The 24,934-nt window shown below is 43.2% G+C and overlaps 1 protein-coding gene across 1 annotated transcript in view; it reads right to left on the bottom strand.

Moving 5' to 3' along the window:
* Nucleotides 1-12,236, bottom strand: part of Cog3 (component of oligomeric golgi complex 3) — a 73,592-nt gene extending 61,356 nt beyond the window's left edge. The window contains exon 1 of the mRNA XM_004665865.2: nt 12,063-12,236. Coding sequence (XP_004665922.1) covers nt 12,063-12,236 — 174 coding nt within the window. The remainder of the gene's footprint in view (nt 1-12,062) is intronic.
* Between the last annotated feature and the right edge of the window lie 12,698 nt (nt 12,237-24,934).

Genomic DNA, 24,934 nt, shown 5'->3' with positions numbered 1-24,934 from the left:
TGTTTGGAGAGACTGTGGAATATTTGGGAGGTGGGGCCTAAATGGAATAAGTGATCTCTGAAAGGCAGGCTTCCTAGTTAGTAGCTCTGCCCAGGTTCCTGTTTTCTCTCTGCTTCCTGCTCTGTTGAGGTATGTGCAAACAGTTGCTGCACAGTTCCATCACCACAGAATCACCCACCAGCATGACTTTCTTGCCATAATGGACTATATTCCCTTAAAACCAAGTGCCAAGATAAGCCCCCCTCCCTCAAGTTGCTTCTTGCCATGTATTTGATCACAGTGATGAGAAGTAACTACTATAGAAAACTGGTACCAGAAGTGGGATTGCTGCTATACATGACTGAGGTTTGTAGGCCTTTGGAACTGGTTTTCAGGAGGAATGTGGAAGAATTTGAAAACGTAAGCTAGAAAAGCCCTAGAACCTAAATATATTTTCCTAGTGTCATGAAAATCTGAGTAAGGCTAACTACAAAAATAATGGCCTAAGTTGTTTGGTGGAACAAATTTCAATATGCCATAACATTCAGACTGGGTATAATTACTGTTCACTGAGTTTACCCAGATTTACAATGAGAAAAAGCAGAGAGGGGGAAAATGTACAGTTTGATGAGGAAAGGAGCATGAAGTCAGTTAAAGGTATGAAAAGAAATATGCAATTTGGCGAGCAAAAGAGCTTGAACTCAGAGTTGAGGACAGGGTAGGTGGGAACAAAATGACTGTAACTGTAATAGAAATTAACACCATTAAAGAGAAAGGAAATACTGCATTGGGACAATAGAAAAGGTACCTGAAAAGCAAGACGACACCCACTAGGCCACTGAAAGATCCAGAGTGTAGCAATGCATGCTTAACAAGAAGAGTTGGTGGGGAGGGGGGCAACCTGCTGGGTATCCTGCATGCACAAGCAACCTAGGGAAGTATTGTATCAGATTTTGCCTCAAAAGCACACAATGGATTATGGGGGAAAGTAACTGCCCTCTAATTTGACTGGAGGTCCACTCCATGGGAAGGAATACATCCCTGATACTGAAAACCTACAACAGGGATAGCCATAAGCCCTAGGGGTGTAACATATGCTGCTGTCTGGCTAAATGTATATTCTATGCTCATCAAACTGCCCAGTAAGCACTTCTCTTAATGTTCATACCCTTATATTAACGTTACTCTCACTTTTGCTTAGAGAAGTTTCTCTTTTCAGATGACAGTCACCTTGGAATGATTCAGAAGGTATCATGGTGCTGGAAAGAAGTGACTGGAGTACTGAGTCATATCTCGATTACACCTTCCAAGGCTCAGGGTCTAATGCAGAAGAGGAGGCGGAAAGAATGTAAGAGCCAAAGGAAGGGACGTGCTCCCTCCAGACATAAAATGGCCTGGATATCCATGACCTCATAGTGCCTGACACTACTAACACAAGACCATCATAAGAGGAGGAAAAGATGATGACATCAAAATAAAAAAAAAGAGACTGATTGAGGTGGGGAGGGGATATAATGGAAAACGGAATTTCAAAGGGGAAAGTGGGGGGAGGGAGGGTATTACAATGGAATTTTTTTTATAATCATGGAAGATGTTAATAAAAATTGAGAAAAAAGAAACTGTGTAACTTTTTAAATTTTGTTTTACAGGAGCTCACAGTTAAATGGATTGCCTTAAGTTTTACAAGAGACCTTGGACTTTGGACTTTTTGTTGTTATTGTTGTTGTTTTGTTTTTTGAGGTAGGGTCTCACTCTAGTCCAGGCTGACGTGGAATTCACTATGTAGTCTCAGGGTGGCCTCAAACTCATGGCAATCCTCCTTCCTATCTCTACCTCCAGCATGCGGGGATTAAAGGCCCATTTTCTTTCTCTCTTTCCCTCTCTCTCTCTTCTTGCAAATAAGTAGAAAGAGAGAAAGAGAGAGAGAAACGAAGGGAGGGTGGGAGAAAAGGACACCTGGGACACCCATACTCACTCACTCTGTCTGTACATTTCTTTCAAATAAATAACAATATCTTTTAAGGGCTAGATACATGGCTTTGTGGTTAAGATGCTGGCCAGCAAAGCCGAAAGACCCAGGTTCAAATCCCCAAGACCCACATAAGCCAGATGTACAAGGTGGCACATATGTCTGGAGTTTGTTTGCAATGGCTAGAAGCCCTGGCATGTCCATTCATTCATTATCTCTCTCACTCTTGCTCTCTCTACAATTAAAAAATAATAATAATAATAAGGGGGAGTAAATGAGTCCTGGCCTCATTCTATAACCTAGACTGGACTAGAACTTACAACAATCCTCCTGCCTTAGCCTCCTAAGTACTGAGATTTAAAGTGTGAACCACCATTTGTAAAAACAGACATGTAATATATAAATAAGTACAAGCAAGGATAAGAATAGCAGACTTCATCAGAAGTTATATACAAGCTATAAGACAAGGCAATAACACCATATAAAGTATCCAAGGGCAGGAAGAGGAGGAGTCAACCTGGCATTCTACACCTAGTGAGAATACTTTTTTTTTTTTTAACTTTTTATTACTTTATGGGTACTCCACTGCAAATGAACTGCACACAGAAAACATGACTTTTTGTGCATAGCAGGGAATCAAACCTGAGTCCGCTGGGCCATCTGCTCAGGCCATGAGAATACTTTTTTAATGAAGGGGCCAGGAGGACAGGTTAAACAAAAGTTGAGCTAAGCATAGTAGCTCATTATCTGTAATCTCAGCAATTTAGCTGAGGCAGGATTCCCGCAAGGTTGAGGGTTTCCTGGGCTAAAGAGCAAGATCTTGTTTCAAAAATGTAAGAGAGTGAGATAGAAGAGAAGAGGGAAATGAAGGGGAGAGAAGAGGAGTAGAGGAGAAAGGAGAGGAAGAGGGAAGAGAAAGGGAGGGGAGAAAATTCAACAGAGCTGGAATATAAGAAATGTTAAAGAAGTTCTTCAGACAAATGGACTACAACGACAAACAGAAAACTGTGTATACACACACACACACACACACACACACACACACACACACACACGAGGGAGGGAGAGAGAGAGAAAAGGAACAAGGAAAGGGACGGAGGGAGAGACTGGAAATGGCTAAAATGAAGTAAATGTGACACCCTTTTAATCACTCAGAAATGTAAAAAATAAAACTAGTAGCAATGTATTGTGGGTTCATAATTTAATATGACATAAAATGGATGAACCCAAAGTATGAAAGGCCTCTCATGCAGCTCCACTCAGGCCTCAGATCTAGGATGACAGCAACTACTGGGGAGACCCACAACTCATCAACATGACAGCAAGAAAAGAAGGCCCAGGGCTTTGCACTGGATGAGTCATCTCTAACACACCCATCCGGACTCAGGGAACAATGCAGAAGTAATCACAAAAAAAAATTTGAGTGCTGCTCTCACTGTTATCCAGAGAATTGTCTTTACGGAGATGGAGATAGACACTGAGGAGACTCAAAACTCATCAAAGCAGAAAACAAGAGGCACTAAAGAAAACTTCTACCATACCCGCCAAGGTTCAGAAAACATTGCAGAAAAGAGGACAAAGAGAATGTAAGGGATGGAGAGATGGCTTAGCAGTTAAGGCACTTGCCTATAAAGCCAAAGGAATCAGGTTCAATTCCCCAGGACCAATATAAGCCAATGCACAAGGTGGTGCATGCATCTGCAGTTTGTTTGCAGTAGCTGGAAGACCTGGCATGCTTACTCTCTATCTGCCTCTATCTATCTCAAATAAATAAATAAAAATAAAATATACTTAAAAAATTTAAAAATGTAAAAACCAAACTGTGAGTAGGTGTACATTGGGGTATATCCTCCCAACATGAAGTGACTGGTGCATTCATGATCCCACAGTGGTCACCAATATCCTCCAACACTTGCATATCAACATTTGGACATGGAGGAAAGAGGAGAACAAAAGGAAGGAGACAGAAAATCAGAGGAAGGACAACCTTGAAAGTAGAGGGTCCTCTCAGACCTGGAATTCACTAAGTAGTCTCAGGGTGGCCTTGAATTTACGCTGATCCTCCTACCTTTGCCTCCTGAGTGCTGGGATTAAAGGTGTGTGCCACCATGCTCAGTACAAAACAGAAAAATGAAGAAAAGGAAGCATACTACTGGAAAATTCTTATTTCATCGATAGACTATCCAAAGGAAGACTGTGACTAACTGAAGTAGAATTTTGCAAGCCCTAGAACAAGCAAAAAATAAAATAAAATAAAATAAAATATACCAAAGATATACAGTGGAACTCACAAACTTCAATCTTCAAATACCAACTAGACCTACATTAATCTTAAACTCAGTATTTTTTGAGAAAGACTTTTCTTTTTGAGAAGAAAATTCTAAATTTATCCTTAAAAAGAATTCATGCCAGGTGTGGTGGCGCACACCTTTAATCCCAGCACTCGGGAGGCAGTGGTAGGAGGATTGCCGTGAGTTCAAGGCCACCCTGAGATTAACATAATGAACATAGTGAATTCCAGGTCAGCCTGGGGTAGAGTGAGACCCTACCTCAAAAAACCAAAGGGGGAAAAAAAAAAAAAGAATTCATATCAATGTTAAAACCAAAATCCTGGTTATAGGAGCTGGAGAAGTAGCTCAGAAGTCATATGTGTTTGCTTGCAAAGCCTACTGGCCTGATTTCAATTCCCCAGTATGCACGTAAAGCCAGATGCACAAAGTAAAGCATGCATCTGGAGTTTGATTCAGTAGCAAGAGACACTGATGTATCCATACACACATATTTATTCTCTCCCTCTCTCTCAAATAAATAAATAAATAGATTTTGTAAAAACTTTCTGGTTGTAATAGCTATAGTATAATTTTGGAAATGTCACTGAGGGGAAAAATATACTCGGTAGAATATAAAAGGGACTGTCTTTATAGAGTTTCTTATAACTGCACATGAATCTAAAATTGTTTTAATTTTTTCAATTCAAAAGTGATACAATAATATTCTATTAGAGTTTAAAAAACTTATACTGCATGATTCTGGCACTACCTTATAATACATAACAAACTACAGATGAAAAGTAAAATTCTCCCAGCTCTAGATTCATCTGTAATAGAGAGCAGTCCTTCTAAAAGTTATTATTTTTCCCCTCAAAGAAAAAACATTCTTATATGTCTCTCTTTTTAGTAACCAAAAAATAAAAAAGTGTATCTTTTTTTTTTTTTCTTTTCTTTGAGGCCAGGTATTGCTCTAGCCCAATCTGACCTGGGATTCTCTCTGTAGTCTCAGGGTGTCCTTGAAGTCACAGCAATCCTCCTACCTCTAGGTCCCAACTGGCAGGATTAAAGGAATGTGCCACCATACCCAGCTAAGTATATCTTTCTTAACTCAAATTCAGTAGTATATACACTTTGTCTTTTTCACTTATTATGCAAATTTTAAATTGTACCTCTAATAATGTATAAAGGAAAATGTAATTTACAAATGTATAATTCTTATAACTACAATAAGCTCATTATTTTGAAAGTCTAAGAGTATAGACTATTTAAGTGAGATGCAATGCTACATTTCTGTGCCTCTCTTCTCTGCCCTTCCAATTCTACTCAGGGGCTATAGCAATGTTTGTAATTTAGAAATCCTTTCTAAGAACTTTGAGAACAGAATGAAGAACTTTAAAAACTGAAGGAATCATGTTCAGCACTAAATGAGACATTTCTATCACACACTCCAAAACTCAGGGACAGAAGAGATAGCAGAAAGAATGTAAGAAGCTGAAGGACCTACATGCAATTCCCTGGAACCCACATAAGCCAGGTACACCAGATGGCATATGCATCTGGAGTTTATTTGTAGTGGCTAGAGGTCCCAGCATGCCCATTCTCTCTCTAGCTGCCTCTTTCTTTCTCTCTCTCAAATAAATAAAATTTAAAAAAGAAAAAGAAGCAGAGCATGGTGGTGCATACCTTTAATCCCAGCACTCAGGAGGCAAAGGTAGGAAGATCAGCGTAAATTCAAGGCCACCCTGAGACTACTTAGTGAATTCCAGGTCAGCCTGCACTAGAGTGAGGCCCTACCTCAAAAAAAAAAAAAAAAGAAAGAAAGAAAGAAAAAGAAAAAGAGGTACGGTGTGGTGGTGGTGGCACACACCTTTAATCAGCACTCAAGAGGCAGAGGTAGGAAGTTAGCTGTGAATTCAAGGCCACCCTGAGCCTACATAGTGAATTCCAAGTCAGCCTGGACTAAAGTAAAAACCCTACTTCGAAAAACCAAAGAAGAAAAGAAAACAAGAATTTGGAGTCAGGATGGAGATGACTCGGCAGTTAAAGGCACTTGCTTGCAAAGCCTGATGGTTTGAGTTCAATTCCCCAGTACCCACATAATGTCAGATGCATAAAGTGACACATGGCTGTGGAGTTTGTTTGCAGTGGAAGGAGGCCCTGGCATGTCCATTCTCTTTCTCGTCTCTTTCTCTCCCTTTCTTTTTCTCTCTCAAATAAATTCTAAAATTTTTTCAAAAAAGAATTCAGGGTCATTCTCAGCTACCTAGCAAGTGTGAAGCCAACCTGGACTACATAAGACTCTTGTCTCAAGAATTTTAAAGACCAGAAGCAGAAATATGTTCTCTTACTTTTATTAACTAGAAATCATTTTATCCTAAACTAAGTTGGAAAGACCTACAATGCAACCACTTCAAAGAGACATTTCATACACACACGCACATGCGCGCGCACATGTACACATTGGTGAGCATATATATGCACATATCACAGCATGTATGGAGGACAGAAGACTTCAGTATTAGTTCTTGCCTTCTATTGTGTTTAAGACAAGGTCTCTTGTTCACCACAGCTTACACCAGGCAAAATGACCTACAAGATTGCAGGAATTCTCCTGTCTCTATATCACTTCTCACTTTAGATTCACTGGAACTATACACATGTGCTTTACACAGGTCTGGGGATCTAAGTCAGGTCCTAATGCTTGTGTGGCAAGTGCTGTACTTACTGAATCATTTCCCCAGCCCCCAAAGAAACAATATTTTAAAGCAAAAAAACAACTTGCATCTTAATAGCATAAGAGAAAATTACATCACTAGGTACATTTGCCCCATTGTCTTTTCTTAAAATAGCTATAATACAGCAACAAGTCAAAAGTAGGTGTGGGTTCACAGCTATAATCCCAACCTTGGGGAGGCTGATGTAAAAGAATGGCTATGAGCTCGAGACCAGCCTGGGATACGCAGTGAGTAACAAATCAGTCTACGCTACAGTGGGACCCTGCCTCAAAAAAGCAGGTGTGGCGGTCATAAACTTGCCTCTTCTGACCTCTCACTCAGTTCTAAGGGGATGACTCAAGACCTCCACTCACTCACACGGTACTGTCTTCCAAATGAAGCAGGCAAAAACCAGATGGTAAAAAAACTGGCTGGTAGTGCTAAAAAGCTACTTTACAGCTCATACATAAAGGAACACTAACAAACTATTACAATCAACTGCACTGGGGACATAAAGTGCTTGCCTTGCAAGCACAAGGACCAGAGTTTAATCCCAAGAACCCATATTGGGGAAAAAAAAAAAAAAAAAAAAAAAAACAGGGGGCTGGAGAGATAGCTCAGCAGTTAACATACTGGCTTTAAAGCCTAAAGGTCAGGGTTTAATTCCCCAGTACCCACATAAAACCAGATGTACAGAGTGGTGCATGCATCTGGCAGTTTGAACTAGCAGGAGGCCCTGGGGCTTCCATTCTCGTTCTCTCTCTCTCCTTTCTGCTTGCAAATAAATACTTAAAAAAAAAAAAAAAAAAAAAAACAGACATGGTGGCACACACTTGCAGTCCCAGCACTGGGGAGAGGAAACAAACAGACCCCTTGGAGCTCATGGGCCAGCCAGTGTAGCCTACTTGGCAAACTCCAGTTCAGTGAGACCCTATTCCAAGAAAAGTGCAAGATGTTCGCAACGGACAATACCTGAGGTTGAACTTTGGCCTCCATACACACATAAAATTGCATTCACATACAAATATGCATACACATATACAGACACATGCATTGAAAACAACTATAATTCCACTGAGGAATCAAGCTGGAAGTGATCTGGAAGCTTCCTCCGCTACCACTGTGATTATGCTAAGCAGCCTGCTGGGGGAGAAAAGTCACCAACAGTCTCAACCACAGCAGACCCTGCAAGCAACACTGCTGACCAGCCTGGCACAATGTGCCCACTGATGTAATAATGGCAAGTCTGTTACATGAGTAACCAACTGCTCTCTGACTGGATCTGAGGCCCACCTGAAGGGAGGAAATTCATGCCCAATACTAAAAATCTAGTCAAAAGCCTATGGCTGGGTAGGTCGTAGGCCCTAGAGGGTAGGCTAAATAGATATGTTATACCCAACAAATTGTCCTCTACTAATTTTCTTATGCCCATAGATTAGTGCTGCTCTTTTTGCAAATGGTGGTGACTACTTGGGAAATTCAAAGCTCATCAAAGTGCTCAGAAGTGACAGTTGAGTGCTCTATACTAAATGAGACATCCCTAGCAAACCCTCCAAAGCTTAGGAAATACTGCAGAAGAGGTGGCAGAAAGAATGTGAGATCAAAAGGGTAAGGAGGAGTACTTTGGAATGATGTCCTCTGGGACATGAAGGAGTGATGGCTTCCATGGTGTCTCACCTGCTGTTGTGACCTGCACAAGATCTGCACAACACTGGGCCCATCCACATGTCATGACGAATGATGGAAGACCAAAAAAAAAAAAAAAAAAAAAGACATCAAAATAGAAGAGGGTCTAGTTGGAAAGAAAGTATTCAGTGGTAGGGAGGGGAGGGTAAAAGAAAATAGTGAGAAGGGATTATGATCAAAACATATTATATACGTATATGAAAACTGTCAATAAGAAACGTCCATAAGGAATGCTTTTGTTATAGGTGAGAAAGCTACTTTCTAAAGAAGAGCTTTATGGTATTTGCTGACAGCTTAACTCCAGCTACTCTGTTAATCTGTCCAGTTCCAATATTCAGGAAGTGTGCTTCCTGAAAACATGAAACACTACAGAAAAATCTTTGGAAATATACTGGTTATATAAAATGAAAATTGGAGCTGGGGAGACTCAGTAGTCTCATACTTGCAAAGCCTGCTGGCCTGGGTTCAACCCATGTTTAAGCCAGATGTACAAAGTAACTTATTCATCTGGAATTTGCAGCAAGAAGTCCTGGTACATCCATATCTATATTCATATTCATACTCTTTCTTCAAATATTTTTAAAAACTAAAATTGATGCATTCTTTTTCAACACCAATGTTGTAAGAGTGGTAACACATGAAAACAAATTCTAAAATCATACCATCAGACAAAAAAAAAAAAAAAAAATCCTCAGTAAAGGCAAGTGAGGGCTGCAGAGCTGAAGAGCCACAGGAACATCCTGCACAAAGATCTAGTGTTCATGAACAGGCTGCTTCCCTCCAGTAACAGACGCTGCATGTACCTGTCAACCCTCACCAAATATTTGAATTCCTTCTTCAGCATAAGCATGTGCTACATGCTAAATGATTGCATGCAACCAATGGTGTTACTGAATAAAAATGGAAGAATGGGGTAAAAATGACAAGATTCCTTTAATTCACTCCAAACCCTCTCCATTTTCAAAAAGGATAAAAACTTAAATAATTCATAACACATGGCAATAAAAATAAATTTACTTGCAGACTATGCCCCACACCCTGGGTAGTGTGAAGTCCAGTCATCCTGCCTTAGCAATAGGGTATACAAAGGCTGGGAAATGCATTCAGTAAACAACTTCGGAGCTGAAGATGTAGCTCTGCAGTAAAGCACTGACCCCAGCATGGACAAGGCTCTGGATTATCCAAAGCATAAAAAACATAGCCACACCCTCAACAGGAGTATTGGGGGGGATCATCTGGATAGAAGGGCCCTAGAAAGGATGGAATGAAACCTAACCCTGAAACAACTGGTACCCCAGTGCCAGAAATTAGTTACATCCCACATTGAGCTGTTGGTCCACGAGACCTACAAGGTCCCCAAAACAAGACAGACTTCTGTCAAAGCACTTGATTACTCACCTGAGGTAAAGTTAAGACCCTACCGGGGATACACTACAAGTTGCAGACACAGAACACGGAGAGATCATGCTAGAACTTGGAAGGAAGCCAGTTCCTCTGATGGCTAGCTGGAAAGGGCTACATGAGCTGCTGGGAGAAAATGGCCACCAACACTGTATAAGCAGGAAAGCTTGCTATACAAAATCAACCACCTGGGCAAGGATGTACACACCTGTGCAATAGTGGCACCCAGCCTAGGTGTATATCCAATGGCTCCCTGATTGGCTAAGAGACTTGCTCAGTGAGTAGGAAGGAACTCACAGATAGTACTGGGAACCAAGTCAAAATCCTATAAAGATGAGGGACATGATCTCCAGTCAGAAGGTCCCACTAGTCTTTAGCCAAAAGAGAGTCTGCACCCATCAAAATCTCTCTTACTTAAGTAGACTTATCCCCTTTAACCTATGCTGTTCTCACTCTCTGTTGGAGAATATGTTCTTATTTTACAGAAGACCATGAAAACAGAGAACAAAAATCTATCAACATGACAAGAAAAAGATAGCTGACTCCCCATCATGAGATAAGCCACCTCTTGTACATCAGCCAGGCTCCAGTGAAACCACAGAGGGAATGGTGAGTTAAGCAAGAGTGCTCCTCAGAAGATGAGCCTGATAACCAGCACCAGGTTGATGGTGATAGACGCTGAGGACACTTAAAATGTGTAAAAGCAGAATCCAGAAGTTGCTGAGGACTTAACACTACAGTAGACTTATAATACTCCCACGAAGGCTCAGAGACCTTTGCAGAAGAGGGAGTGCAAAGTTTGCAAGAGCCACAGGGTGGGAAGGAGTATCCAGAGACATTACTCCCTCCCTGCCATGACTGACTGCTGCTCACAACTCAGAACCCATAACCCCAGGGTGAATACCAGTAACCCCAAGGAGGAGGGTCCTCAGTGGAATGAGGTGGGGAGGAGGGGAATGGTACCAACACGTGATGTGTCCATACAAAGTTCCCACTTAATAAAAAAAATTTAGCCGGTGTACTGGCACCCGCCTTTAATCCCAGCATGGGGGGGGGGGAGTAGGAGGATCGCTGTGAGTTTGAGGCCAGCTTGAGACTTCATAGTGAACTCCAGGTCTGAGACCCTACCTCGAAAAGAAAAAAAAAAAAAATTTTTTTAACAAAACAGCCACGACAAGAACTTTTCAACGTCTTCCTGATTTATTCCAGACCTATTTCCCCCACAACATCCAAGGCAGACCGTCTACTTTTATGGTAAAGCATACACTGTGAAGGTAACAGAGACCTCCAATTCCTATCTCTTAAGTGTGAGAACAAACAAAAGTGAAAACTCTAAACCTAATCTGTATTGGGACATAACTGAAAATTTATTTAAGAAAAAAAGAATATTTTCAACATCAAAAGTTGCCATCACTGCAAACAAAAGAATCCTAAATCTGGGCCTCAAAACTAGAAAAGAAAAATCTGCCAAACATCTAACAAGTCACAAAGCTACCATTCATAATAACTGAAATATAATTTGACTGAAATACACAGTCGTATGCACATCCCCACCTGGATGAAACGAGTTGACACCAAAATCGGAAACAAGCAGTACTTTATAATGTACCCGTTCCATTGTCAAAGACAATTCATTTATATTGCTTTGCTTTTGATCACAGGTCACTAAGCGATGAATGGAACTCGCTCAGGGCAAGTTTTGGTGTCCCCAAGTCCCCGGGGTTGGGGGGCTACCTGCTCATGGAGGTGGGCATGGGCACTAAGCGGACACTGCCCGCAGCGAAGCCGCTCGGTGCGGCGCCTCTCCTGGGAGACCACGGGCAGCGATCGGGCCTCGGCAGACCCGAGGGATACCCGGAGCCAGGCTGGGGAGGGCTAGGAGAGGCCCGCACGCCTGGCATTCCTGCCTGGGCAGGAGCAGAGCCCGGGCCGCGGGAGGGCGAGCTGACAGCCGGGCCCGGCGGCTCGGAGGAGCGGACGGAGAGCGCGCGCGCGCGGAGCGGCGAGGTGGCGGTCCCGCCGGCCCGTCTGCCCACGCCTCACCTCGGCGGGCACCGGCAGGTTCTCCACGGCCGCCTTCAGCTCCAGCACCGAGTCCGTCTGCCTGTCTGTCAGCGGCGCCAGCGAGTCGGCCCTCCGATCCCACAGGGACAGCTTCTCCCGCGCGTCGCGCTCCGCCGCGGCCTCCGGCGGCAGCAGCGAGGCGGCCTCGGCCATGGCCACCGCCCTGGGCCCGGCGCAGCAGCCGTCGGCAGCCGACCGGGGCGAGGGGAAGCCGGCCACTTCCGGGAGGGCACGGGCGTCCAGCTCCGCAGCCGCGCGCCGGGCCGGGCCGCAGCGCCCTGACCCGGAAACGCCTCCCGGGGCGTGGGCGGGGCCGGGCCTGGACCGACGTGGCTTTAAACGGGGCAAGTATTTCCGGTTGGAAGGTAGCCGGCTGGAAGGCGACAGGCGCGGCGGAAGCAGAGGTGCCCGGGCGGAAGTCGCCTCAGCGTCCCTAGCTTGATTGCTGCGTGTGGCTCAGGCTTTCGGCTGTCAGCCGGCTCCCAGAGGCCTCCGTGAGCGCGCGGGACTTGCCTCCTGTCGGATCGCAGCGGCGTCCTGGGGGCGCGGTCTGTGATTTCCACGTCGGCAAGTCCCTGAGGCTGAGGTCGAAAGCGACAGCGTAACTTTTTCAAAGTATCCAGTAACATAGTTTCAATAATTTTCCTGTTAGAAAACTAAATTTCTGGAAACACTAGTCCAAAGTATATATTTCATATCAGTATCACATCAGTAACACTATCAAATACTGGAAAAAAAAACATACCCAACATTGAAGAACTAGAGCCTATATAACAAAAAAAAAAAAATCAAGTTCATACAAATATAAGAAAATGATTGGCTAAATAACTGGAGAAGGGTCAACCATCTACCATACAGAAGAATTCCAAACAACAAATGTAGAAAACTGAGGGATTCCAGGCATGGTAGTGCCGGCCTTTAATCCCAGCACACCAGAGGGCAAGACGATCACTGAGGCCACACTGAGAAAACAGTGAATTCCAGGTCAGCCTGGGCTAGAGCGAAATCCTACCTCCAAAAAACAGAACAGCCAGGCATGCTGGAGCACGCCTTTAATCCCAGCACTCGGGAGGCAGAGGTAGGATTGCCGTGAGTTCGAGGCCACCCTGAGACTCCTTAGTGAATTCCAGGTCAGACTGGGCTAGAGTGAGACCCTACCTGGAAAAATCAAAACAAAAAGGGAAATAGAAACACAGTGAAGATGTAACAGGCAATATAGAAGGATGGAACTAAAATAGTGGGCACAAAGTTCCAGAAGAAATGGAAATTTGCAAACAATCTCACCAAGATATTTATAACAAGAGAATGAATAACCAGACATAGTGACCTTTGTCTGTAATCCCAGTGCTGGGGAGGCTGAGGTAAGAGGATTTCCAACCCTTTCAAGGGCAGACTGTACTACATTGCCAAGGAGAACAGCAACTTTACAGTGACAGATACTCCTTAAACGTGAGATTGAAGTCAACACCATCATGAAATTCCAGACTCAGTGGGTTGACAGCAAGATATCCCCTCTGCAGCAGCCTCATTCTAGTCATGAGAAAACATAAGAAACTCAAATGGAGAGACTTCCCACAATGCACTGAACAATATTCTCGAAAAGTATCAATATCATGAATGACAAGAAAAACAGAGGAACTGTTATATACTGGAGACTAAGGACACATGACATTCCAGTGCAATGTGTTATCCTGTATGGATGCTGGGACAGAAAAAAAAAATTGTGATGAAAAAAGAGAATAAAATAAAGACATTCAAATACGATCTGTTGTTTGGACAATTTGGTTAGTTTCCTCACTTTGATTATTGTACACAGGTCAGATGACAGTATTAGGGAAAGGTGGATGAAGGCTTTAACACCTTCTCTGAAGTCTAAAATTACCTCAAGGGACGCTGAGATAGAAGGACTGCTGTGAGTTTAAGGCTAGCTGTGGTTACAAAGTGAGTTCCAGGCTAGCCAGGGCTACACAGTGAGAACCTATCTTTAAAAACCAAAGGACTGGGGAGATTGCTCAGTGTATAAACATGCTGTTGCAAATCCTGTTGGCCTAGATTCACTTCCCCAGCACCCACATAAAGCCAAACTCCAAAAGCGGCACAAGCATCTAGTGTTCATCTGCAGAGGCAAGAGACCAGCTTGCACTCACACCACACACACACACACACACATACACACACACACACACACACACACACACACACACACACACGTATGTCGGGAAATTATGTAAATTCAGTGTGGGGAAGCCGTTTGGCAGCAAGACATTAGCAAAACTATAGCAGCCTACTTGTAAGCAGATTGTGTATATTCAGCCATTTGGCTGGTCTTTTGTACTGAGAAGTGATTGAAGTACAAAAACTCTGTAACAGGAAGGGTTTTTTGATAGAAACTTGTGAAGCTCATAAAATCTTTGTCCATGGAAAAACTGTTTGTAAAAAGATATAAAAAGGAATGCTGCGAAATAAGCCGTGTCTTCAGTCCTGGCTTGAGGCCTTCCTTCAGCCCTGGACTGGGGTCCATGCTTTCAGTCTTTCTTCAGGCTTGAACCCTTTCAGCAGGCAGGCTCCGGCACACATATAAATACATAAAAATAATATATATTAGATGCAAACTAAAAATCTCAAAATAGATTAAAAATATGCTGTAGAATCAGGCATGGTGGCACATGCCTTTAATCCCAGCACTCAGGAGACACAGATAGAAGGGTCACTGTGAGTTTGAGGCCAGCCTGAGACTACATAGTGAATTCCAGGTCAAAAAAAAAAAAAAATTAGTAATTCCAAAGATCCATCAATGCTTCAGGAATGTTGCTTTGATACACTGTTTCGTTGTTCTTAATTATCTGTTATTTTATCCAAATATATATCTTTCAAGGTAGGGTTTCAAGGTAGCCTCCCAAGTGCTGTCATTAAAGTCATGTACCACCACACCTGGCTTGGAATTACTGATAATTTCTATTTGTTGTTTTAGAATATTTATGTATTTGGAGAGAGGCAAAGAGAGAGAGAGATTGGGCACGCCAGAGCCTCTAGCCACTGCAAACCAACTGCAGATGTATGTGCCTCCTTTTGCATCTGGCTTTGCATGGGTACTGGGGAATTAAATCCAGTCCTTCTTTGTCTTATTTTAAATGACATTTCCACTTAAGGTTGTGTCTCCCCAGTACTCACCACCAACTGCTTCAAGAAGCTTCTCTAACCAAAGCTGAGAGCAATATTAATATATGGGCATAAATATAAATATTTAGAGGTCAATTTGTTGGGCACAACCTATTCATTTAACCAAACAACAAAAGAAGCTTCCCTGTTACGGCTTATGACCACCTCAGCAACAAACTTTTGACTAGGTTTTCAATATCAAGTATGAATTTCCTCTGATGGAGTGGATCTCAAATCCAACCAGAGAGTAATTGGTTACCCCCTAGTAGCCATGCCACTCTTGCATCAGTGATCACGTCTTGCCTGTCTAGTCAATTATATAGCATGCACGGGCCACCACTGGGAAAGACTGTTAATGACTAATCTCTCCCAGGAGCCTGCATAGCACCTTCTAACACTCTGAAAGCTAGGTAGCAGGCAGGAAGCTTCCAGCTCATTTCCAGCTTGGGTTTTCTATGCCCTGCAACAAAAGCACATGTCTCTTCAGCAATAAGTTGTGACCCTCAAGTTCTAGTAGACAACCAAGAGTGGTGGTGTAAACTGAGCAAAATGTTATATTTCTCTACACTTCCTTATTCACAACTTAGAGAAAAATAGAAGTCACTTCCTTGTAGGAGCTCATAAAAGAATGGTATAAAACACTTGCAAGCAGATGTGGATAATAGATAAACAAAAGGCCCTGCTGGGATATATAGCATTTCCTGGTGCCTGCATTGTTGAGCAAACTCCTTAAGATAAGCGGGACTCCTGGTCACAGGCCTACTTTGCACACCCCAGGCAGAACTTCCTGTAACTGACCAACAGATCTGTTTACAAGTTTCTTTTTTTTTTTTTTTATTTTTTTTTATTTTTTTTTATTTTTTTTTTTTTACTTTTATGGCTGTAACTATCACATGTAAATTGTGATTTATGGTTTAACCCCCATCCTGCTTTGGTTTTTTTTTTTTCCTATCATCATGTGGTTATTTCCAATAAAAGCTGACACTCCAAAGAGTCAGGGCTTCCTCCCTAAGATTACTCCTGAGGTACAGACCTGATATACCAGACTTTCTGCTTTTCTCTTTCTTTTCTTACCCAATAAAACCTTGCCGCACATTCCTTGAGTCAGTGGTCTTACTCCTGTGACACCAGAACCCGTAACAGTGGCAACACACTGTATTGTTTTAGGGATCTCTGTGACTAACAACTCCCTAAGAGATATCCCACCCCTGGCACTGAGATTTTTGTATAATGATCTGTGACTTCTGGGAGCAGCAGATCTAGCCACACAAGGTACTTCTCTTCAAGCTCCTTCTTAGGGTTTTTGAATAGGTTTCCATATGGTATTTTCATACTTCTGTGTTGGCTAGTGTTCCACCCCTCACCTCCTTCTCTCCTTCAGCATCCTTCCCCAACTTATGCCCCAGTACTCCACCTACTTTCATATCACATAGGTTATACTATCCCTTCCCCCTTAAATGGCTCTCTTTGAACCTATTGTAGCCTATCATAGTCACAGAAAGCTTCTTGTTGCACTTGGCAGTGACATCTGGGGAGACTCAAAACTCATCAAAGTGCTAAGAGTAATTGACTACGGAGTGATCAGTGCTAAATGAAATATCTATATCACTCCCTCCAAAACTCAGGGAACATTGTGGAAGAGGGTGCAGAAAGAATGTAAATGCCAAAGGACAATGAAGAGTGGGAAGAAAGACTGTCTTCACAACATGCCATGGCTGCTGCATTCATGACCTCAACTGTTGTTACCTACACACAGCCTGCACAACATTGAGCCCACCAACATTCTGCCATGAATGGTGAAGGAGGGCATGAGGACCCAATTCCTTTCCAAGAATTTGCTGGCAGTGAATAATGAGAGACAAAGGAGAAGTAATGTGCTGCATCTGGCTTCTGTGACCTTGCTTAGTAGCTGGACAGTGGTGCTGCCATTTTAAATCAGACAGCCATTTTGAGTAAATAAAGAGCCCAGGCCCAGCTCAGATGAGGAACTAGCTGATTAATGTGCTATTTTTGCTTCTGTATCCATGCTCGCTTAGATATAGCACCCCCCCCTTGATTCTTGGGAAGCCTCTACCCAAGAACATTCCAGAGATACCTAGCCACAGAGGCCCCGGCCTCTTGCAAAAGATAAGTTCTGCAAACAAGTTACTGACCTAAGGTAAGTTCGCTGGAGTTCCCACGCATGCCCTCTCAGAAATTCCTGCGTGCACCCTCTTAGAACCAATCATTTTAAAAGTCGCAATATGATGTAAACTCGGTGATCTTTTTTTCTTTATAAACCCCTTCCCTATGAGGGCTGGGGCTCTCTCCCTCACTACTGCTGTGCCAACTTGAGTGGATGGAGCCCAGGCCTAGGCTTGCAATAAAGAAACCTGCTCTTATTCCATGAATCTGAGATAGATGTATGCATGTGTGTATATATATATATATATATATATATATATATATATATATATACACACACACACACACACACACACACACACACATATTGGTGGGAGGCAATGTTACCCATGACAGAAAAAGGTTAGAAACACCAAGACCAGGCGGCAATGTCCCCGAGGTCTGATTAGCACATGGGGGATTCCCCAAAGATCCGGGCATGAGCCTGTCCACAAGTTTAAGAGGCTGGTGACCTGCCCTACAGGCTTTTAAGAGGTTGGTGTGTTACCATTTTTTGTGTGTGTCAGAGAGAAATAGATAGAGGGTTTTTGCCAACACCCAGTGGGCTGTCAGGGTCCAGGCAGAGGACAGCTGACCTGCAGTCAATACCAAAGAGTGGCCTCGGCCAAGAGACATCAGTTGCCAGTTCTTCATGTCTGGTCCTGCGCGATGGCATGAACTGAAAATAAAGGATGAGAAAGAGAAACCTGCCAGCCCTCAAAAACATGGAAGTAAGGCCGAATGGGTCAATGTCTCCCAGTCCCTCTGGGAGAGCACTCACCCACCCTGTGCATCTCATAAGGTCCCTGTTCAGGCACCAGCTGTGGGTTTTTGGATTTTTGCTTAGGGGACCACCACGGTTCACCCCAAAGACAACCAAGCAACCAGGGGTGGATGAGCATGTAAAGAAAGAAAGACACTCCCAGGAGAAAGTTGAACAGCTCTATCCTTACCTGCTGCCATGTTGAAATCCCAGTCTGGTCTAGTCAAAGGGAAGAATGCATCAATGTTAGCCTGATTATTGGTGCGATTCCCATCAGTGCCTGGAACCAATTTCTGGGCTTCAGGCTGGATTCTCTCTCTTTCCTCTGTAGTAAAGAGAATCTGTAGCAATTGTGCACCCATTAATATGTCTGGCTGAATAGAGTAGCAGAGCCATGGAGACATCTGGGGTTTGTGGGGTGGCTGCCCTTTGGCCCACGTGGCTTGTGCTGGACCCTCTGAGTGGGGAGGAGAAGTGGCAGGGGCCTGTGCTCCTGCTGGAGGTTTGGGGGGAGGCAGAGGAGCCTGGGGGGGGGGAAGATGTCTGGTTCTTCTGTGTCCCCCACTAGAGTTGGGGCCGAGGCTTCAGCAGTGGGCTTGGTGCCTCTTTTGGGTGTAACTGCCAACACCTGTAAGGGAGGGGGCAAGAAAGGGAGGAAAGTCTTCACCCAGGGAAGAGCCTCTTCTATCAGGTTCCTCCAGATCACAATATAAGGGATTTGATCAGGGTGTCCACTCCTAGGGTGAAAAACAATTTTTTTCCAAACTCAAGTATAGTATTTAGATGAAAGGTCCCCTCTGGTGGCCATCCTACATTGAAGTTAAGCCATTCATATGAACAAAATATAATCCATCTGTATTTTTTAACGTTAACCCCATTGTTATGAGCAACTACTTTGATGTCCTTCCAGTGCATGAGGCAGAGTCCTAAAGAAGAGGAAGGAATCTGTCCCATGTTATTGAGTCAGGGGAGGAACGTCTGTAGGATTAGTACAATGACAAGACACACAAGTATTACACAGACACACACAGGGCCCCCAAAACAGATGTGCGCGCTACAAAGAAGGGAAAACTACTTGGCCAGCACAGCCCTGACTCATCTAACAGACAGGAGACACCAGTAATCTATGGAGCTACTCCTGTGTCCCTAAAGTCTCTTTGGGTGGCCATTAGTGACCTCCAAAAGTAATCCTCAATTAAATTTGGCTATCTGCATGGTCTTAAACACTCAGCGAGAAATGTATAACCAAATATTAAAAACAAATACTTACATATATGAATGCCCTATTAAGTAACACAAGAGTTTTCCAAGAGGGGAAATAAACATTAAGACATCGTTTCCCCATAGTTTTAATTCTATAATAAAAAATAGAGAGAGAGATGTTCAAAGGGTTATTTTCAAACCTAAAATATGTAAATAATCTGGGAGACTGGGTGTCGCCATTGCTGCAAGACACTGGAACCCCACTGGAAGGGACCCTACGCTGGAAGGGACCCTAAGTCTTCATCATGACCACACCTACCGCTGTGAGGATGGACGGAGTTGCCACTCAGATTCATCACACCCACATCCAACCGGCAGATCCACTGGCCGAACCTGAGGACTATCAGCCACAATGGAAATGCTGCACCCCACTCAAGCTTCAACTCAAATGCTCCTGATCCTGACTGTGCTCCTAACTGTATGTATTGTGGCAGCTACTCCCCACCAAGTTTATAATCTGACCTGGATAATAATCAACACTGCCACGGGGGGAATTGCTTACTCCAAATCACATCTTGCCCCACGGGGAACCTGGTTTCCTGATTTGATCTTTGACCTCCATCAACTAGTGGGTAACTCATGGGACTCTGGCAAATCAGGAAATTTCTTATTTCTACGTAGGCCATGGGCACTTAAGGAAAGCAAGAGTTAAAGGGGGCTGTGAGGGACCTGAAGCCTTCTACTGTGCTGGCTGGCAATGTGTGTCTACTGGAAGGATATATTGAAACTCACCTACTAAGGGGGACTATATGTGGCCTTAGAAAAGAATGTTGTTTTTATATCAACCATTCAGGTATAATTAGGGACTCAATGGCGAAGGTATGAGAATTTGGAAAAATGAAAGAAAGAAAAGCTGATAGAAGATGGTTTGCGTCATGGTTTGGTCATTCCCCATGGTTAACAACTCTGCTGTCTGCTTTAGCAGGGCCATTACTTTTATTTTTGTTGTGAATCACAATAGGACCTTGAATTATTAATAGATTAGTTGCTTCTGTTAGGGAACACATTAATACAGTATAGCTTATGGTTTTAAGATATACAGTATATACTATTAGACTCCACTCACTACCTGATATTGGGATCCAAGATTGGCTCCTCATGGTACATAGAGAGGGAGAGATAGACCAAGGAGAAGTAATGTGCTGTATCTGGCTTCTGTGACCTCACTTAGTGGCTGGACAGTGGTGCTGCCATTTTAAATCAGACAGCCATTTTGAATAAATAAAGAGCCCAGGCCCGGCTCCAATGAGGAACTAGCTGACTAATGTGCTATTTTTGCTTCTGTATCTGTGCTTGCTTAGCTATAGCCACCCCATCCCCTGATTCCTGGGAAGCCTCCACCCAAGAACATTCCAGAGATACCTAGCCAGAGAGGCCCCTGCCTCTTGCAAAAGATAGGCTCTGCAAACAAGTTACTGACCTAAGATAAGTAGGTTGGAGTGTGCCCTCTCTGAAATTCCCGTGCATGCTCTCTTAGAACCAATCATTTTAAAAGTTGCAATATGATGTAACCTCAGTGATCTTTTTTCTTTATAAACCCCTTCCCTCTGAGGATTGGCGCTGTTTCCCTCACTACTGCTGTGCTGGATTGTATGGACAGAGCCCAGGCCTAGGCTTTCAATAAAGAAAACTGCTGCTTTTACATTCGAGTGTCTTGGCTTCTGTGGCAGTTCTCTGGGTGACTCCTGGTTGACCGGGGGTCTTGGCTCCTCGTCAGGGGTCTTGGAACAACAAATAATTGCTAGGGGAGGAAAAGACATTCTCTACAGTGGTATAGCCACTGGTAAATTGTATGTGCTCTAGTAAATCATCCCCCCATGCTCATGTAAACCACTCTCATTAAACTCAGTGGGTCACAGAGCAAAGTAGAAGATGGACTACTTTGGAGGAAGAAGAGGTTCAGTGTAAAGGGGCAGAAGGACAAGAAAAGGTAGTGGGAGGTGATTATGATCAAAATACATCATATACATGTATAAAAATAGTAAATAACTAATTTCAACGAGAAAAAATGGTTTTGAAGTTTGAAAATAGTCTCATTTTTTAAAAATTTATTTATTTGAGAGCAACAGACAGAGAGAAAGACAGATAGAGGGAGAGAGAGAGAATGGGCATGCCAGGGCTTCCAGCCTCTGCAAACGAACTCCAGACGCATGCGTCCCCTTGTGCATCTGGCTGACGTGGGGAACCGAGCCTCGAACCAGGGTCCTTAGGCTTCTCAGGCAAGCGCTTAATCGCTAAGCCATCTCTCCAGCCCGAAAATAGTCTCATTTTGTAGCCCTTGCTGAATAGTACTCTCCCAAATGTGTTCTACTGATTTCCCTAAATCTATGATTGCTCTACTTTTGCCCAACCTTATTCTTAATTCCATAAAATATCTTTGCCAGTTGGTGCTGCTAGAGGCTAAAGGAATGCAATTCAATGATGCACATAGAAAAGAATTTCCCAAGGTTAGTGGAGGTTTAATCATGGATTGTAAAGTCAGTTGCAAGGAGAGGAAGGTAGCTCTGTGGCACAGTGATGCTTGGCCTCTTTTTAAATTGAGGGACTGAGGGCAACAGGGCCTGGAGAGTCCAACAGCCACTTGCTGCCTCTGCAGGAAGAAAAGGGAGACAATGAAACAGTGTAACAGCAGGTTTTGCAGGTATTTTTATTCTGCAAATATTAGTGTGGAAGCAGAAGCACTTAAACAACATGTTATGGTGGTGGTTCTTGATGAAAAAACTGATAACATTAAAGAACACCGAGGGGGTTAGTGAAGCATGCTTTGGGATGTGTCTATGAGGGGTTTCCAGAGAACACTAGGTCATGAGGGTTCTGACTTACTCAATGGATTAATCCCTAGATAAATTCATATGATGACATTGTTGGTAGGTGTTAAGAAGTATGAAGTAGGACCTTCAGAGAACATGGGTCACCAGGGAGGGTCCTTTGGGGATATATCTTATCCCTCGCCACTTCCTCTGCTTCCCTAGCCACCATGATGTGCACTGCTTTGCTCTACCATGCCCTCCTTGCCATGATGGACTGAACAGTATGGAACTATCCTTTGGGTTGCTTCTGTAATCAAGACAGATAACAGTGAAACAAAAGATAAATGAATGCACATTTTGTTGCTCAAAATGCAGTGACAAGTATGGTTATGAAATGCACTGAATCCTTCTGATTTGGACTCCAGTGTTTTCTCCTGAAATGTGGTATTTTGACTGTGATAGTATAAATGTAAGCCCCATAGACTCAAGTATTTTTTTTTTATTAAAGTTAAGCTTCCTGCATTCATCTCTAGCAGCATGCTGGAGTCTCTAGCAGTCACTGTGGATGGATCTGAATTCCAGCTGAAAGGTGTGTACAGCAATTTGAGCTCTGGTGGTTTGTGCTTGCTGCTTGCTGGTGTTTGCTTGCTGTAGTTGTTTCTCTCTGCTTGGATCTATGGAAGTAAGCAGCTTCTTCAACCATTGATGGAGTTTTCCCTGGATTTGTAAGCTGAAGTAAATGTAAGGGTCTGAGAATCACTAAAGAAAGAACCTAGACTGAAATAGTATGTAAAAACAAAGAGTGCTTATTCTGCAGAATCAGCCAGCATGTGGGGGTCAACCATTCATACAAAATGGCAACCCCAAGAGGAGAAAACAGGCCTCTTTTAGGCACAACTAGGGGAATTCCAGGCAGGTTAGGTAACCTTTTAAAATGATTGGCTAGGCAAGCAGCAATTACATTTATACATCTGATTGGTTGGTGCAGAAAGCATGAAGGGGTTGCAAAAGGTGTGAAAGGGACATGTCTGGGCATGTTTGGGTATGTCTCCAGGAACTGATTCAGCCCCCAGAGCCCACCACCTTGGAATGCCCTTTTCAGTCATAGTCCAGAGGTATTGCAGGAACTGACTCAGGCCCCTGAGTGGCTATCTTCCCCAGCCACATGTCAGGTTGATTAACAGCCTGCCCTTTGCTTGTAGTTTTTCCCATAAGTCTTGCATGCCTCTCCAGGAAACTGAAACTTAGGCCTAGTTATGGTGGCACCTCATTGAATCCTGACATGGCATCAATTTGGTCTCTTCAGTAAACCCTTTCCTCCTGTCGCGAGCACTCTCAAAGATGATTGGTTGAGAGGATTCCTCCGGCGAAGGCCAATGATACTCAGACACTGGTATACTTGCAAAGGAGTTTACTAGGATGAAAGTCACACACAAGCAAGTCCAAACTATCACAAATAATATTATAGCTAATATAATATTCATTGCTACATTACTAACACAAGAATATTTCTAACGAGTCTAACATGTATATGACCTGACAACGCGAGATTTGAGTTGCGACGTTTTACGACTTTTTACGACCTATCCAACACGGGGTTCGAGCTGCGACGTTCGAGCTGCGACGTTGTTTACTTTCGGTTCGCTGCGCTTCAAGCCGAGTCTTGGTCCGCTGGCATAAGCTAGTGCTTTAGCTTATGGATGATCATTCGGACAGCGTTCGGACAGAGTGTAGGGCTGATGAATTCGGATCGGTGATGTATTCGCAGGGGTCTCAGTCAGGACTGCTGAGCAACCTTTCAGTCAGTCATAGTGTCGGGGAGACTGAGACAATGGTTTCTGAGCAGCTGGGGTTTTTATACCTTCCAATGCTTATCTAATAGTTTCACACACACATCTGCTAATCTCTATGTCACTGCACACAGAGTTTTGCTTACAAGCTTTGATTTTGCATTTTTTACTCTCACAACAAACTTGTTTATCCTAAACTGGCCCTGGACCATATGCTGGTCCTTACATGCTCATAACATTCCACCCCCTGATACCTGAAATGTAATCAACATGAAAGGTGTCATGTACTGGTTATCTGCTTCGAATAGGATACCAGAGTTGTCTCACAGGACTGGGGTTTACAGAGTCATACGGTCGCCTATCTGATGAGCTTGTAATGTTATCAAAGGGTCTGCATTATTTTATTGGTAAAGCAAGCATTTTCATTCTTCTATAAGTTCTATGCAGTTCATACCAAGTTTTATAAGCGGAAAATTCTTTAAGCAAATCTCGTAAGAGAGGGCGTAGTATTATTCTCATAGACAATGATTGCAGTGATTGTGGTTCTGTAGGTGCACTGATTGCAGTGCAACAGTGCCAATCTCCATATAACAATTGCTCAGCTTCTTCCGGTCTATGTCTAATCATATTTCTACAAAGCTCATAATGGGCATGATTGCCTTTACAAATAAAGCATGAAAAAAGGCTAGCTAAGATATGTAGGAATCTGTCGATTGGATGTCTTTCAACATATTCTGTACCGTGACACATGAAATGAGTAAAGAGTAACAATAAGAAATCGTCAGTTCTAGGACCATTTAGGAATCTGGAAGAATATCTTGAGAGGCAAAAGTGGCAATCTGGCATATCATTATGGCGAAAGTTGAATCCCATGCAGTAAAATAGGTCCATGATGGGTCTAAGGTGTCTGTTGTAATGATGTCTCAGAGTAATGATCACACCGTTCTTCTGGATTAAATCACA

The sequence above is a fragment of the Jaculus jaculus genome, chromosome 3 (assembly GCF_020740685.1).
Source record: "Jaculus jaculus isolate mJacJac1 chromosome 3, mJacJac1.mat.Y.cur, whole genome shotgun sequence".
Lineage (NCBI taxonomy): Eukaryota > Metazoa > Chordata > Mammalia > Rodentia > Dipodidae > Jaculus > Jaculus jaculus.
Note: the sequence above shows the minus strand (reverse complement) of the source record. Positions and strands in the feature narration are given on the sequence as shown.